This window comes from Microplitis demolitor, chromosome 1 (genome assembly GCF_026212275.2).
Source record: "Microplitis demolitor isolate Queensland-Clemson2020A chromosome 1, iyMicDemo2.1a, whole genome shotgun sequence".
NCBI lineage: Eukaryota > Metazoa > Arthropoda > Insecta > Hymenoptera > Braconidae > Microplitis > Microplitis demolitor.
Window position 1 is genome coordinate 10,994,120 of NC_068545.1, and position 15,158 is coordinate 11,009,277.

General features: G+C 33.3%; 1 protein-coding gene across 1 annotated transcript; it reads left to right on the forward strand.

Annotated features, from left to right (window-relative positions):
- The first annotated feature begins 12,478 nt into the window (after positions 1-12,478).
- On the forward strand, positions 12,479-13,558 carry LOC103579429 (uncharacterized). The gene has a single exon (XM_014445157.1). It carries the CDS (start codon positions 12,479-12,481, stop codon positions 13,556-13,558), a length of 1,080 nt encoding a protein of 359 aa, XP_014300643.1.
- Positions 13,559-15,158: the final 1,600 nt, after the last annotated feature.

The following is a 15,158-nucleotide window of genomic DNA, read 5'->3' on the forward strand; positions in this document are numbered from 1 at the left end:
TCTTTACAATGCTTGTCTAAAATATAAAAATATTCAACACAATTGTTTTTAAAAATTTTTAAATTAAATAGTAAAAATTTTAATATTCAAATGTATAGTAGTACAACCATAAGCTGTCAATAATTTAGAAAGTCGCTTAACCTGCTTCTTTTTACTATTTTTTATACAAGCACACGCAGCGTGCATAATTTTAACACTTGAAAAAATCAAACCATTTTCATATGCATCACTTATTATGCTAGCTGGCACAAATAAAATAATACGTTTTAATAGCAATAACACTGCTTCTTCTGAAAGATATTGCCAAACTTTTAAACGGTCGTCTGGAGGGTACTGTTAATTCAGGCTTTTTATTACGTATAAACATCACTAATTGTATAATCTCACCATAGAGATATTTATTAATTTGCGACATTTTAAAGTAAATCACGCATGTACAGTGTTTTCGATAGTTCTTTAGGCCGTAGTTTATTCTGTCATGTACAAATGTAAAGTGACAAGACAGCACAAACATAAGGTAAACAACATATTTTCTGCTGATGTTTCGTTTTGCAGGATACCATAGCATAACTATGATATAATTGTGATTATATATATATATATATATATATATATATATGTACGTTAATTTATTTAAAAATTATATTATTGGATGATCAGCTTGGAATGCCATTCTCATTTATGAATTATTTACATATTTAATCATTTATTGGTACATACAGGACGTTTTTAATTTTAGTAGATAATGTACTGAAACTTTCAATCAGTAAATTTAAGATATCCAAAAGTATAAGTGTAATTTGTATATTTTAAATGTTAATTAATAATGTTTTTATCTAATACTTTTTGACCGAATAGCATTACTAATGTTTTTGTTACTGAAAAACATCAACTAAGCAAAATAAGTTAATAATAATATAAAATTATAATATTTATAACAAAATAAAAACGTTGTTGTAGCGAAATTAAATATTAATGTTGGACAAAACACGTGAAATTGTGTTATCTAAGTGTATGCTGTAATGTGAACATTTTAAAAAAGCGTATGACGAAATTGGATGTCTTAAATGTTCTTTAACAGTGTTTTTATTCAATATTTTTGACTGTCTAGCATTTTCAGTGATTCCGTTACTGAAAAATATCCGTTAAGCAAAATAAGATAATAATATAAAATTATATTATTTATAATAAATTAAAAACGCTTGTATAGCATAATTTTATATTTCTAAATGTTGGTCAGATAAAACCTGGCAGTTTTGTGGGATACTGGGGGCGTATATAAAGATGCATCTGTTACTATACGTCAGTATTACTAAAACTATCTTAACATTGGTTATTATAATCCAGTATAATATTTGTTTAATTGAGTTGAACTACAAAGGTTTGTATGACTGCAAAATTCAAATATTTGTATAATTTGGAAAAAACCATAACTTATAAATGTCGTAATAAACACTTTTCAGATATTTACAATGGATCTATCAAGGATCAATGCCGTTAGCCGTTTAAATCACTTTTAACCAACCATAAAAATGACTGATTTGGAAGAAAATAAAGAATACAGGGTTTCATCAATTTGTCTGGTGGACAATGCTAAATGTAAAACCGTGGTGGCTTCTTAAACGATGAAAACAACATCTTCCTACCTACAAGAACAGCCAAAATTTTGATGGAAAATCCGGAGCAGATTGAGTTAATAAACGCTGCTGTAATGGCCAATAAACTGTACATATTTTACATTGTTACGCAATATTGCAAATTTGAATTTATATTGAAAAACACCGCGTAAATGTTTTGTAAGCCTAAAAACCTAAGAATAATATTCTAAGAAATTGTTTGACTTAACTATTCTTGCTTAAAATAACGCCGTAGTGAAAGACGTATAGATTATTATTTATTAGTTAATAAATAATAATAAACATAATAGGTTGTGTTTTATAAATTATTTGAAAAACCCTAAAATCATTTTTATTATTATTATTATTATTATTATTATTATTATTATTATTATTATTATTTTTATTATTTCTTTTGTAATTAAATGCTCAGCAGGCCAAGTTTCGTTGCCTAAGTAGACGGAGGGATCCGAGAATGACAGCCTTTTGCATCCGCGATGCCAAAAACTGAACTTGCGGAGAACAAGTTGGGATTCTAGCCAATGCAGACACAAAAGATTGTTTCATCCCTCCTAGGGCGCCAACAATGAGTACGACAAGCTTAACACGGTAGCCTGGGTAAAGTTTGCCAATTTCAAATAGGAGATTCTGATATATCTCGTGTTTGTGCTCTTCTTTAACTGTGATGTTATATTCAGCAGGGGCTAAAAACTCAATAACATAAATGTTACGAACAGTATTATCGAAGAGCACAATATCAGGTTTATTATGGTCTATTTTCCGCGTTGTTGCGAATAGCACATTCCAATAAATACGGCAAGCCCTGATTAAAAACTCTGATTGAAACTGATTGAATCTGATTGAAACTCAATCGGAATTCTATCAGTTTCAATCAGAAATGAATTTTCAATCAGAAAAGTTCGGGAGCGTTCGAGCGTCCTGATTGACTTTCTATCAGTTTCAATCAGATTCTATCAGAAAAAAATATTTAGTATTTTCTGATTGAAACTGATTGGATTTTTTTTTATCAGTTTCAATCAGGTTCAATCAGAAAAAAATAATTTTAATTTTCGATTATTTTCCGATTGAATCTGATTGAAATTGATAGAGAAAAATCCAATCAGTTTCAATCAGATTCAACAAGAAAATAATAATTTTTAATAACTTATTTTCTGATTGAATCTGATTGAAACTGATCGGATTTTTCTCTATCAGTTTCAATCAGATTCAATAAGAAAATAATAATTTTTAAGAACTTATTTTCTGAATGAATCTGATTGAAACTGATTGGATTTTTCTCTATCAGTTTCAATCAGATTCATTCAGAAAATAAGTTCTTAAAAATTATTATTTTCTTATTGAATCTGATTGAAACTGATAGAGAAAAATCCAATCAGTTTCAATCAGATTCAATCAGAAAATAAGTTCTTAAAAATTATTATTTTCTTATTGAATCTGATTGAAACTGATAGAGAAAAATCCATTCAGTTTCAATCAGATTCAATAAGAAAATAATAATTTTTAAGAACTTATTTTCTGATTGAATCTGATTAAAACTGATAGAGAAAAATCCATTCAGTTTCAATCAGATTCAATAAGAAAATAATAATTTTTAAGAACTTATTTTCTGATTGAATCTGATTGAAACTGATAGAGAAAAATCCAATCAGTTTCAATCAGATTCAATAAGAAAATAATAATTTTTAAGAACTTATTTTCTGATTGAATCTGATTGAAACTGATAGAGAAAAATCCATTCAGTTTCAATCAGATTCAATAAGAAAATAATAATTTTTAAGAACTTATTTTCTGATTGAATCTGATTGAAACTGATTGGATTTTTCTCTATCAGTTTCAATCAGATTCATTCAGAAAATAAGTTCTTAAAAATTATTATTTTCTTATTGAATCTGATTGAAACTGATAGAGAAAAATCCAATCAGTTTCAATCAGATTCAATCAGAAAATAAGTTCTTAAAAATTATTATTTTCTTATTGAATCTGATTGAAACTGATAGAGAAAAATCCATTCAGTTTCAATCAGATTCAATAAGAAAATAATAATTTTTAAGAACTTATTTTCTGATTGAATCTGATTAAAACTGATAGAGAAAAATCCATTCAGTTTCAATCAGATTCAATAAGAAAATAATAATTTTTAAGAACTTATTTTCTGATTGAATCTGATTGAAACTGATAGAGAAAAATCCAATCAGTTTCAATCAGATTCAATAAGAAAATAATAATTTTTAAGAACTTATTTTCTGATTGAATCTGATTGAAACTGATAGAGAAAAATCCATTCAGTTTCAATCAGATTCAATAAGAAAATAATAATTTTTAAGAACTTATTTTCTGATTGAATCTGATTGAAACTGATAGAAAAAAATCCAATCAGTTTCAATCAGATTCAATCGGAAAATAATTTTTTAAAAATTATTATTTTCTTATTGAATCTGATTGAAACTGATAGAGAAAAATCCAATCAGTTTCAATCAGATTCAATCAGAAAATAAGTTATTAAAAATTATTATTTTCTTATTGAATCGGATTGAAACTGATTGGATTTTTCTCTATCAGTTTCAATCAGATTCATTCAGAAAATAAGTTCTTAAAAATTATTATTTTCCTATTGAATCTGATTGAAACTGATTGGATTTTTCTCTATCAGTTTCAATCAGATTCAATAAGAAAATAATAATTTTTAAGAACTTATTTTCTGAATGAATCTGATTGAAACTGATTGGATTTTTCTCTATCAGTTTCAATCAGATTCATTCAGAAAATAAGTTCTTAAAAATTATTATTTTTTTATTGAATCTGATTGAAACTGATAGAGAAAAATCCAATCAGTTTCAATCAGATTCAATCAGAAAATAATAATTCATTTATCGAATATTTTCTGATTAAATTCGACAGACAATTTTCAATCAGTTTCAATTGGATTCAATCGGAAAATAACAATTCAGATAGTATTGATAATTATTAAAATTTGGGCAGATATGAATTTCATTTATCATTAATTCAGCAATTTTTAAAATATCCGAGTATAGAATTTTATCTGTCTTTCCAATTTAATCAATTTTATAAAAAGTTAAAACAAGCATTTTTCAGGATTATATAAAAACTTTTTTTAAAAAACTGTATTGATTGAGTTTAAAACTATCACAAAAATAAAAGGAAACATCAATAAAAAATTATATATTTATTAAGATAGTTAAAAAAAAAAATTTTTTTTTTTTTTGGTATCCCAAAATTGACAGTCTACCTAAAAATAAAAATTTCGGTACCAATCCAAGCTCTTAATAATAATACTACAGTTTGCGTCAATCAATTTTTCTATTTTCTATTTAAATAACACGGGAAAAAAACTTTTTATTTTTTAGAATTTTCTAACTTACAAGCCAATCAACGAATTATTATGCACGATAGATATTTTTGTAGGATATTGAATGCTCTACAACAAAAGTCTCATCATTTTTTGATAAATCTAACTGTTCAAAAGTTGTTTGAGCTTAAAGTCAAATTTATAGAAAATTTTGAGATCTTCTTACTTTTCCGGCGAAACTATCAGTTTTATCAGAAAATCTCATAGAAACTTTTTTGTAGGTAATTTCATTTCTCAAAAATTATTATGAATAAAGTTTTTTAAAATTTCGCTTTCTTTTTCTAGTTATTTTCATTTCTATGTCAAGCTCTTAAAAAATAGTTTTCTGATTGATTTTTTATAAATTCTAAAATAAATTTTTTGTATTTTAACTTATATTTTTTTAATAAATTTTTTTCGTGGGGGTCTTTAACTCAAGGATTTTCGTATGCTCCAACTAATAGAAAAAAAAGTTGCTTGAACCAAGAGAAAAATTTCTTAGGAGAAAAGATATATGTAGAGGAGAGGAAATTCACCAGTCCTAGGTAATAGCATTGGGAGTAGTTCGGTGCTCGCCACTAGATAGCGCCTACCACTTGTGAAGTGTCCCTGGTAAGAAACGTAGTTCAGACGTATTGTATTCCAGACTTGGAAGCAATTCTGACACGAGCACCTCTGTTCTTTGACAGAGTGACAAGTGCCATTTTTGGTGGTAATATAGTATATCCTATATTACTTCATGACATGAAATCTAATTGTTAATATAGATTCAACGTAGATTTTAATATATTTGATTCTTTAATTTTTTACCATTTAATAAAATATAAAATTATTTTTTCCCGGGAATCGATAATTTTTGATTAATTTACAATCGAAACCTTCCGGAAATATCTGATTAAATCCGATTGAAACTAATTGAAAGTCAATCAGAAATTTCCGATTGACTTTTAATCAGTTTCAATCGGATTCAATCGGAAACTTCCGAATGATTCCGATTAAAACTGATTAAAAGTCAATCGGAAATTTCTGATTAACTTTCAATCAGAATCATTCGGAAGTTTCCGATTGAATCCGATTGAAACTGATTGAATGTCAATCAGAAATTTCCGATTAAATCTGATAGGACGTTTTCAATCAGTTTCAATCGGAGTTTTTAATCGGGGAGGGTCATTCTCAACAACTTGCGGAATATCTCCTGGCAGGTAAGGCAGCATTGGTGTTTTATCGATACCGTGCGTATGTTTAAGGTGGTAATAAAGTACTCTCAGGGCAGCATTATGACGCTGGACGTATGCACTTCTTGCCAGCACAGGACATGCTGATAAACGGTGCATAAGCGTTTCAGGATGTTGCTTACACACTCTACAAAGTATGTCGGCTAGCTGCATCTGGAGCACTTTAGCACGGTATTTGAGAGTGTTGATAACACCATCTTGGCAGGCAAAAATATATCCTTCGGTCTCGGACATCAGACCAGCTGACTTAAGGAAGGAAAACGTCAGCTGCTCGGACAAGCAATGTTCACGCACGTGTTTAAAGAACACGCTGTGCATGGACTTCTCCATGTGAGTGCTGAGCAGTTTTTGTTGCTCAGCATTGCTGATGAGCCTCTTAAATTCCTCCTCAGGGAGCTCAATAAGAGGGTTTACTCTTCCAAGACCGAGGGAATTTGCCGCGTACATTGCTGCCTTATATAAATACGCTCCCTTATGCCCATTTTCATGACTATGAACAATTTGCACAAGGAAGTCGTCTTCATCTGCTGTGAAATTGACAATCTCGTATGTTATACCCAAAACCAAACGATCGTGTAGACACTCCAAGCTCTGTAGACCTCTCCCTCCGATGTGCCGGAATAGGTATAATCTGGTGACTGAGGATTTAGGGTGCATGCTCCGATTCATATTCATGACTTTGCGTGACTTGATATCGAGGTCTCTGAGCACTTTTCGGGCCCATTTAAGGACACCGAAAGAGTACAGGAGTACCGGGACAGCAAGCATGTTTGTTGCAAAAACTTTGTTTTTCCCGGAAAGTTCTGATGACCAGATTTTCCGGAATCTCCGCACATACACGCTGCAGAGAATCGTTTTGATTTTCGAGACGTTCTGTATAGGACTCTCGTCAATCCCTAGATATTTGTAGGACTCTCCGGCGTCAAGATTGTCAATGACGCTCCCATCTACTAACTCGATATCTTCACGTACATCAGAACACTTACCCTTCACCAGGTTGACGACCGCGCACCGGTCCAACCCAAAAGCCATGCCGACATCCCGGGTATACTCCCCTACGATATCAAGGCTGTCTGAAGGTGTTCCTCATCAGGAGCATACATTTTCAGATCATCCATGTAGAGTAAGATGGACGGTGGAGTAAAGGTTCACCTATCATGGGAAATTGCCTATCTAGTTTCGATTTGGCAATCTTCCATGATGTCTATTATATTATATGATGTCTAATTCGATTAAGAAATTGTGAAGTCATATTCTATAGCATCTAAAGAGTAGATTTCAATAATAATAAATATATATTTTATTTATTCATTTATTTTTTTTTTAATATTTTTTTTTTTACATAAAATGATTATTATTATTATTATTATTATTATTATTATTACTATTATAATTATTATTATAATAATAATAATTATTATTATTATTATTACTATTATTATTATTATTATTTTTATTATTATTATTATTATTTATAAGGTGACTCTAATTTACGACCAGACTTTTTTATTTTTTGTGTTATAGGAATGACGGCTATACTGGTCTACTTGATTGACAATTATTAATTTAGAATCAAATTCAATTCGCGTATGAGTTATTACAAGTGGATTATTTTCTAATGCGCACTGCAATACCATACTATAATTGAGAGGATTCTAATTATCAAAGATGTTAATATTATAAAAACGGTTTCGCCCCGAATATACTTGCTGGGCTCATCAGTAAAGTTGATGCAAGTATATTCTACTTTAGACCGTTGAAAAGATGTTAAAAAATTTTGACTGTGAATTCTTAAGATGATGATGGTGCTACAAGTATTCCAAGCTTGCATTCATCCTTTAGAAGAATTCTGTTTAATTTTTATAGCCTTGTATAATTTATAAGGTGACTCTAATGGCTGCACCATCATCATCTTAAGAATTCACAGTCAAAATTTTTTAACATCTTTTCAACGGTCTAAAGTAGAATATACTTGCATCAACTTTACTGATGAGCCCAGCAAGTATATTCGGGGCGAAACCGTTTTTATAATATTAACATCTTTGATAATTAGAATCCTCTCAATTATAGTATGGTATTGCAGTGCGCATTAGAAAATAATCCACTTGTAATAACTCATACGCGAATTGAATTTGATTCTAAATTAATAATTGTCAATCAAGTAGACCAGTATAGCCGTCATTCCTATAACACAAAAAATAAAAAAGTCTGGTCGTAAATTAGAGTCACCTTATAAATTATACAAGGCTATAAAAATTAAACAGAATTCTTCTAAAGGATGAATGCAAGCTTGGAATACTTGTAGCACCATCATCATCTTAAGAATTCACAGTCAAAATTTTTTAACATCTTTTCAACGGTCTAAAGTAGAATATACTTGCATCAACTTTACTGATGAGCCCAGCAAGTATATTCGGGGCGAAACCGTTTTTATAATATTAACATCTTTGATAATTAGAATCCTCTCAATTATAGTATGGTATTGCAGTGCGCATTAGAAAATAATCCACTTGTAATAACTCATACGCGAATTGAATTTGATTCTAAATTAATAATTGTCAATCAAGTAGACCAGTATAGCCGTCATTCCTATAACACAAAAAATTATTATTATTATTATCATTTTTATTATTATTATTATTATTATTATTATTATTATTATTATTATTATTATTATTATTATTATTATTAAATTTAAATCTACGAGAGTGGGGTCAGCTCACGCTACTCTAGCTCCCACCGCCGCGCGATATCCCCCTCACTTATTAATGACTGTTGTGTGTATTAATGACTGTGTGTACTTATTAATGATTGTTGTACACTTGTAAAGTGTAATTGATTACAATTAAAAAATATTCAATTGAAAAGTTTATTATAGTAACATTTTTTAGGATGTATGTCTGTGAGTTACCTGGATTTACGTCGTCACGAACAATGAATCAACCTAATTCTTATTGTGGAAGTTGCCATTCATCTCTGGAATTAACCCTATTGAATATCAGCCTCTTTCCCATTTGAATGATATCAGTAATAATCGATGAATTTTCTAATATTTTTTTAATAAAATTTATCGTTGATACCCGGATGATAATGTTTCAAACTGAAAAAAAAAACTAATTTTTTTTTCTCAGCCGAAAATTGGCCAAGAAAAGGCCCAAGTATTAAACACGAGACCACAACTCGCTAGGCCGAAAAAAAGCCGACAATAAAGCTTAAAAATAGCTGACGTCAGAGACAAAGATTTAAACTATTATCATTATTATTCTATTTGATTGCATAGAATAAAAATAATTTCCCTGGGAAAACGAATCATATATGGCCATTTATTGCTAATTGACACATATGGCCATAAATAGTCTTATATGGCTATATATGACTATATATAGTGCTATATTTAAAAAAAAAATTGATAAAATAATGAAAAAAAAAATTCATGACAATTAGATGTCTCATGTATTCTAATAGTCTCTAAAGTAGATCACTATTTTTTTTCTTCGATGAAAAATCGCGGAGTTGGCTGGGCTTGATCCTGGGTCCTTGTTCAGTCAAGGCATTTAAAATCGTCACCACCTGAGCACGCCGCGCCTCACCAGTAGTCGACAGCACTTTCCGATAAAAACCTCTGTGCGCGAGATCTCAGCCAATGACAAAAATCCATTAGTTTAGATTGATTAGTTCCAACAATGCATAAGAGCTATTACATGAAACGCGCTCATTGGCTGAAGATCTCAATGACCATACGTGGGATTTTCTCATTGGCTGGAATTGTCTTACTACTGTCACTTACGGCATAACTAGTGCTCCGTACCTCGCCATCTGGACTCTCCTCCAATTGGTTGAAGACGAAGGCTCCAAATATCCGCTGGGCATTATACCAATGATTGAATCACGCTACGTAGACGACATCTACGGGGGAGCTGACAGAGGCTGAAGCAATCGAAATCGCTAAACAAACCCGAGATCTCTGTGCAGCTGGGTGCTTCTCATTAGCTAAGTGGGCAAGTAAAAGCCCTGCACTACTTGCTACCATGTCATCAGACGATCATAGTATGAATTCGCTGCGTGAGATCGGAGATATCACGGTGAAGGTACTTGGAGTCGGCTGGAATCCTCATCACGACGTTTTCCAGTTTAACTATACACTAACAGAAGAGCCTCCAACAACAAACGCGCAATTTTATTAGAAATTGCTTGCCTGTATGATCCTCTGGGATTCCTTTCGCCAATCGTCATCAAAGCCAAGCTGTTTATGCAGGAACTCTGGCTAGAAAAAATGGACTGGGGTGATAAATTGGCTCCAGCACAAATACACAAATGGAGTATATTCAGGGATGACCTCACTAATCACTCAACCTCCGGGTAAGGAGATGGAATAATCTTAAAAGCAATGTATGTGCCGAACTACACGGGTTCTCTGACGTGTCACAACTCGTTATGGCTGCAGCAGTATACTTAAAGGTGACTGTTCAGTCACGAGCTTGATTAATTTAAATCAAGCTTCGTGCATTTCCGCTCGGTTCGGGAGAAGCCGAGCTCGCTACTAACTGAAGGTCAGAATAGTGCCGGGTCACTCGCTATTTGGGCCCGGCACATACTATTTCTAACTCAGGATCGTGTCAAGACGTCCTGAGAACCCGCTACAAGCTGACCAATCACAAAATTCGCTTCCTGTTGGCGCGCTTTTAAGCCAATGGGAAAATTCGTTATAGGCAGCAAGGCTGCCACGTCGACACCAAGCGTCTCGACGACTCAACGACGCTACCAATTCTTTCTACAACTATCTGTCTAACCGCTTCGCTCAGAGATTCTACAACGTGTCTTTGCTACGTGCAACCTCGTGCTTGAACCGCTTCGCTTATTAACTTGTGTGAAACTAAATCAAATCGCTACGCTAAATTATCCTCAATTCTTAGTCAGTAAATCAAGGCTGCTATTTATTGAGAATAAATAAATTATTCTTGTGATAATAAGTTAATTGTTAATTAATTATTATTGAAGTAACCGCTACTGACCACGTGTCAATTTTTATACGTGAATAAAATATCTGAGTTGCATTCGCTATCGCGTATAAATTTATCTAGTTGCATTCGCTATTGTATATATTTCTCATAATTTTAAGGTGTAAATCAGTGTAAATAAATCTATAATTTAATTTATAATAAAATCTGTGTAATTTTTAATTGTTTAACAAAACTCGCCTAAACCAGATCCATTAGTTTATTCGCTCACTTTACAGTGACGGACTCAGGGGAATTCTTCAGTAACGCTCTTGTGCTCTAAAACACAAGTAGCCCCACTAAAACCGCTAACTATTTCACGCTTGGAATCGAACGCTGCAGTACTCGTCGCAAAGCTTACCCTCTATGTACATTCAACACTTAAATTGGGAACTATTCCAATTTATCGATGGACTGACTCCACAGTGACACTTGCGTGGATCCAAATCCAACCCGCTCGCTAGAAAACATATGTTCTCAACAAGGTTGTGAAAATACAAGACACTCTTCCTGGAAGCTGCTGGAACTTTCTCGCCGGGAAAAGGAGTCTAGCTGACTGCCTCCCGGGGACTGTCAGTTGGAAAATTACTGGAGCATTCGCTATGGTCGTTTGGCCCAAAATAGCTCAGTTTATCGGAGGAAAAATGGCTATCTCTTGAACCACCCGCTCAAACCACATCTCAACAGAAAGAGTGGCCAGGTCTAACTCTAATGACATTCGCTGCAACAGATTCACACCCACTGCAAATTCTCTTAGAACGCTTCTCTCGTTGGACTTCGCTTATACGAACACTTGGAATCTGTTCACGCGCCATCAATAAAATGAATAAAGTGCCACAGTCCTCGCTCCCCACACTTCTAACCGCTGGAAGCTAAATGGCTGCTGATAAAATTTGTACAAGGTCGGCACTTCGCACGGGAACTTAAACTGCTCTCGGACGGGAAAAATTTATTAAAAATCACCCACTCGCAAAGCTGACGCCTTTCATCGACTATCACGGAGTCTTGAGAGTTGGTGGCCGCTTAAGGTATTCAACTCTTGACGGTCAGCACAAAAATCCTGCAATATTACTCAAACATTCACTGCTGACTACGTTACTTATTGACCATTCTCATGAACGCACATTTCACGGGGGAACACAACTGACACTGGCTGAGCTACGCAGATCCGTATGGATCATTGGTGGTCACGTACAAGTCAGATCTCATATACTACGCTGCGTCGTCTGTGCACGACACCGAGGTGTTCGAGCACAGCAACTAATGGGACAACTTCCTACCACTAGAGTGACACCTGCTCGAGCCTTTCTGCACCCTGGGTTGGACTACATTGGACCTGTCACTCTAAAAACATTTCAAGGTCGTGGAGCGAAAAGTTTCAAGGGGTGGATTGCAGTTTTCGTTTGCTTCACGACTTCCGCTATTCATCTGAAAATTGTCACGGACTATTTGACTGGCGCATTCATCGCAGCGTATCGGAGATTCGTAAGTCGCCGGGGCATCTGTCACACCATCTACTCGGATTGTGGTACAAATTTCGTGGGTGCAGATGAAACTCTACGGGCGGAATTCACTGCAGGATCACAATCGCTTGGTGAACTTTCTCATCTTCAGGCTACTGATAACACTCAGTGGAAGTTCAACCCGTCGGGAGCTCCGAACTTTGGAGGAAAGTGGGAAGCTGCCATTAAGTCTATTAAGTTCCATTTTGCAAGAACTATCGGATATCATTTAATGACTTACGAGCAGCTCGCTACCGTTTTAACACAGATCGAGGCTGCGTTAAATTCTCGTCCGCTTGCGCCGCTATCAGAAGATCCACCCGATCTGGAAGCTCTAATTCCAGGTCACTTCCTCATTGAAGAGCCGCTCACTGCTATACTGGAACCGACACTACCTCTCCCAACGGAATCAATCCTCAAGGGCTACAAACTGCAAAAGCAACTGATACAGCAGTTTTGGAGGCGTTGGAGCGCAGAAATGCTTCAACGTCATCAAGGGATAAGTAAGTGGCATCACTCTACCAACGAACGAAGAGTTGGGACGATGGAACTCCTCACGGACGAACGGTTCTCTCCGACCAAATGGCAACTCGCTAGAATTCTCGCAATCCATTCAAGGAGGGACGGACATACCCGCGTTGTCACCCTCAGGACGGCTACTACGGAACTTCTACGACCAATCAGCAAACTGTGTGTGCTACCAGTGCACACAGCGGACACAACTCTTGACGACGCTGTCGTCAACGTCGAGGAGAATGTTCAGTCAAGGCATTCAAAAATTCACAAGCAAGAAGCTCGAGAACGGCGTCTTTTTTGTTTTTCTATGCTAATATCTATATAGTTTTCGATGTATCATCCTCACCTCTTGTAAATAATTCTCTATCGGTTATTCTAATCTCTCGGGTTAATTATTTAATATAAGTTAATTTCTGCTTATAACCTAATAGTTTTAGGTATTATTAGAGTGAGTGAATTCGCCATCTCGTGAAAATAACGTTTACAAAATGCTAATAAAAGTTATTTCTTTCTATTTTTTAAAATTTGTAGTTTGAGCATAAATTATTTCTTGCAACATTTCGATCTAACCAGTCCCGATTATCCTCATTGACATTCTCATTAAACAGTCCTTTAGATTCAAAGTCTGGCGTGCTAACCACAGCGCTGAGGAATGAATATGAGATATAGAGTCTTTTTTATTTATATAGATGCAGGTGGATGACTATAAATGACCATATATGATTTGTTTTTCGCGGGATTCTTCAGAATTACTTCGAATTTCATTAAATTATTAAAATCACATACATTTATAAATTCTTCTTTGTGAGAAAAAATAGATTCCCGAAAAAAAATTTAGATCTAGCTAAATCTAATCAGAACATAAAAGATCGGAATTTCTCATGATTTAGATCTGCATTGATCAAAGTAGATGGAGCCCTAGATGGTCATATATGATATCTAAGATGAGTAAATAATAAATTGTGTACTTTAATATATGACAATATATGCCCACATATAATCATATATGGCCATATATACTTATACATAGTCATATATGGCCACGTATAGAATCACTGAAAAGCTATATATGCTCGTATACGCCTATATATGTTTTGGTCAAGTCATCTATGGCCATATATATTTCCGAGACGAGAAATAGTAAATGGTGTACTCTGATATGCAACTATACATGGGTATACGTAGCCATATATAGTCATATATGACCATGCATAGTCATATATGAAATCATTTGGAAACTATATATGACCGTATATATATGATACGTATATAGCCATGCATGACCATATATGGCCATACATGACCATATATGGCTATACATGACCATATATGATTCATTTTTCTCGGGTGTATACATTAAATAGTTATTTAATTGTCCGATAAAAGTGCATTATAAATAGCCATATATTAAAATTTCTAATATACACATAGATATGTACAAAAATTTCAACTAAATTATAGAAAAAGACACTCGATTTCTGTAATTTTCTTTTTTTGTTTAATCATTTTGTGATGCGGGAATTATCAGATATGTCATTAATTTAATTTCTAATCTAGTAGAAATTTTTTATCCCGAGAAAAAACGTTAGAATTATCAACTAATCGCACACGCTTAAGGTAGTTGTTTCGTGAATTAATTTAATGTAGGCTTTTTATAAAAATTCATCTGATTGTTCTTTGATTGACTATAAATTATACGAGACTAATCTGAGTAACATTGATCACCCCAATTTCATGAAAAACGATTTCAAAATATTGAAATTTTAACACGGGCTCTTATGGAGAAGAGCAGTTTACGGGCAATTTTTTTTTAATAAAATGAAAACGCAATGTAAGATCTTTCTAAAAATTTTGTATGTTATCACGACTGAAATTAGAAACCATATAAAAAAAAAATGAAAATTATTGACTACGCCGTTTCTAAA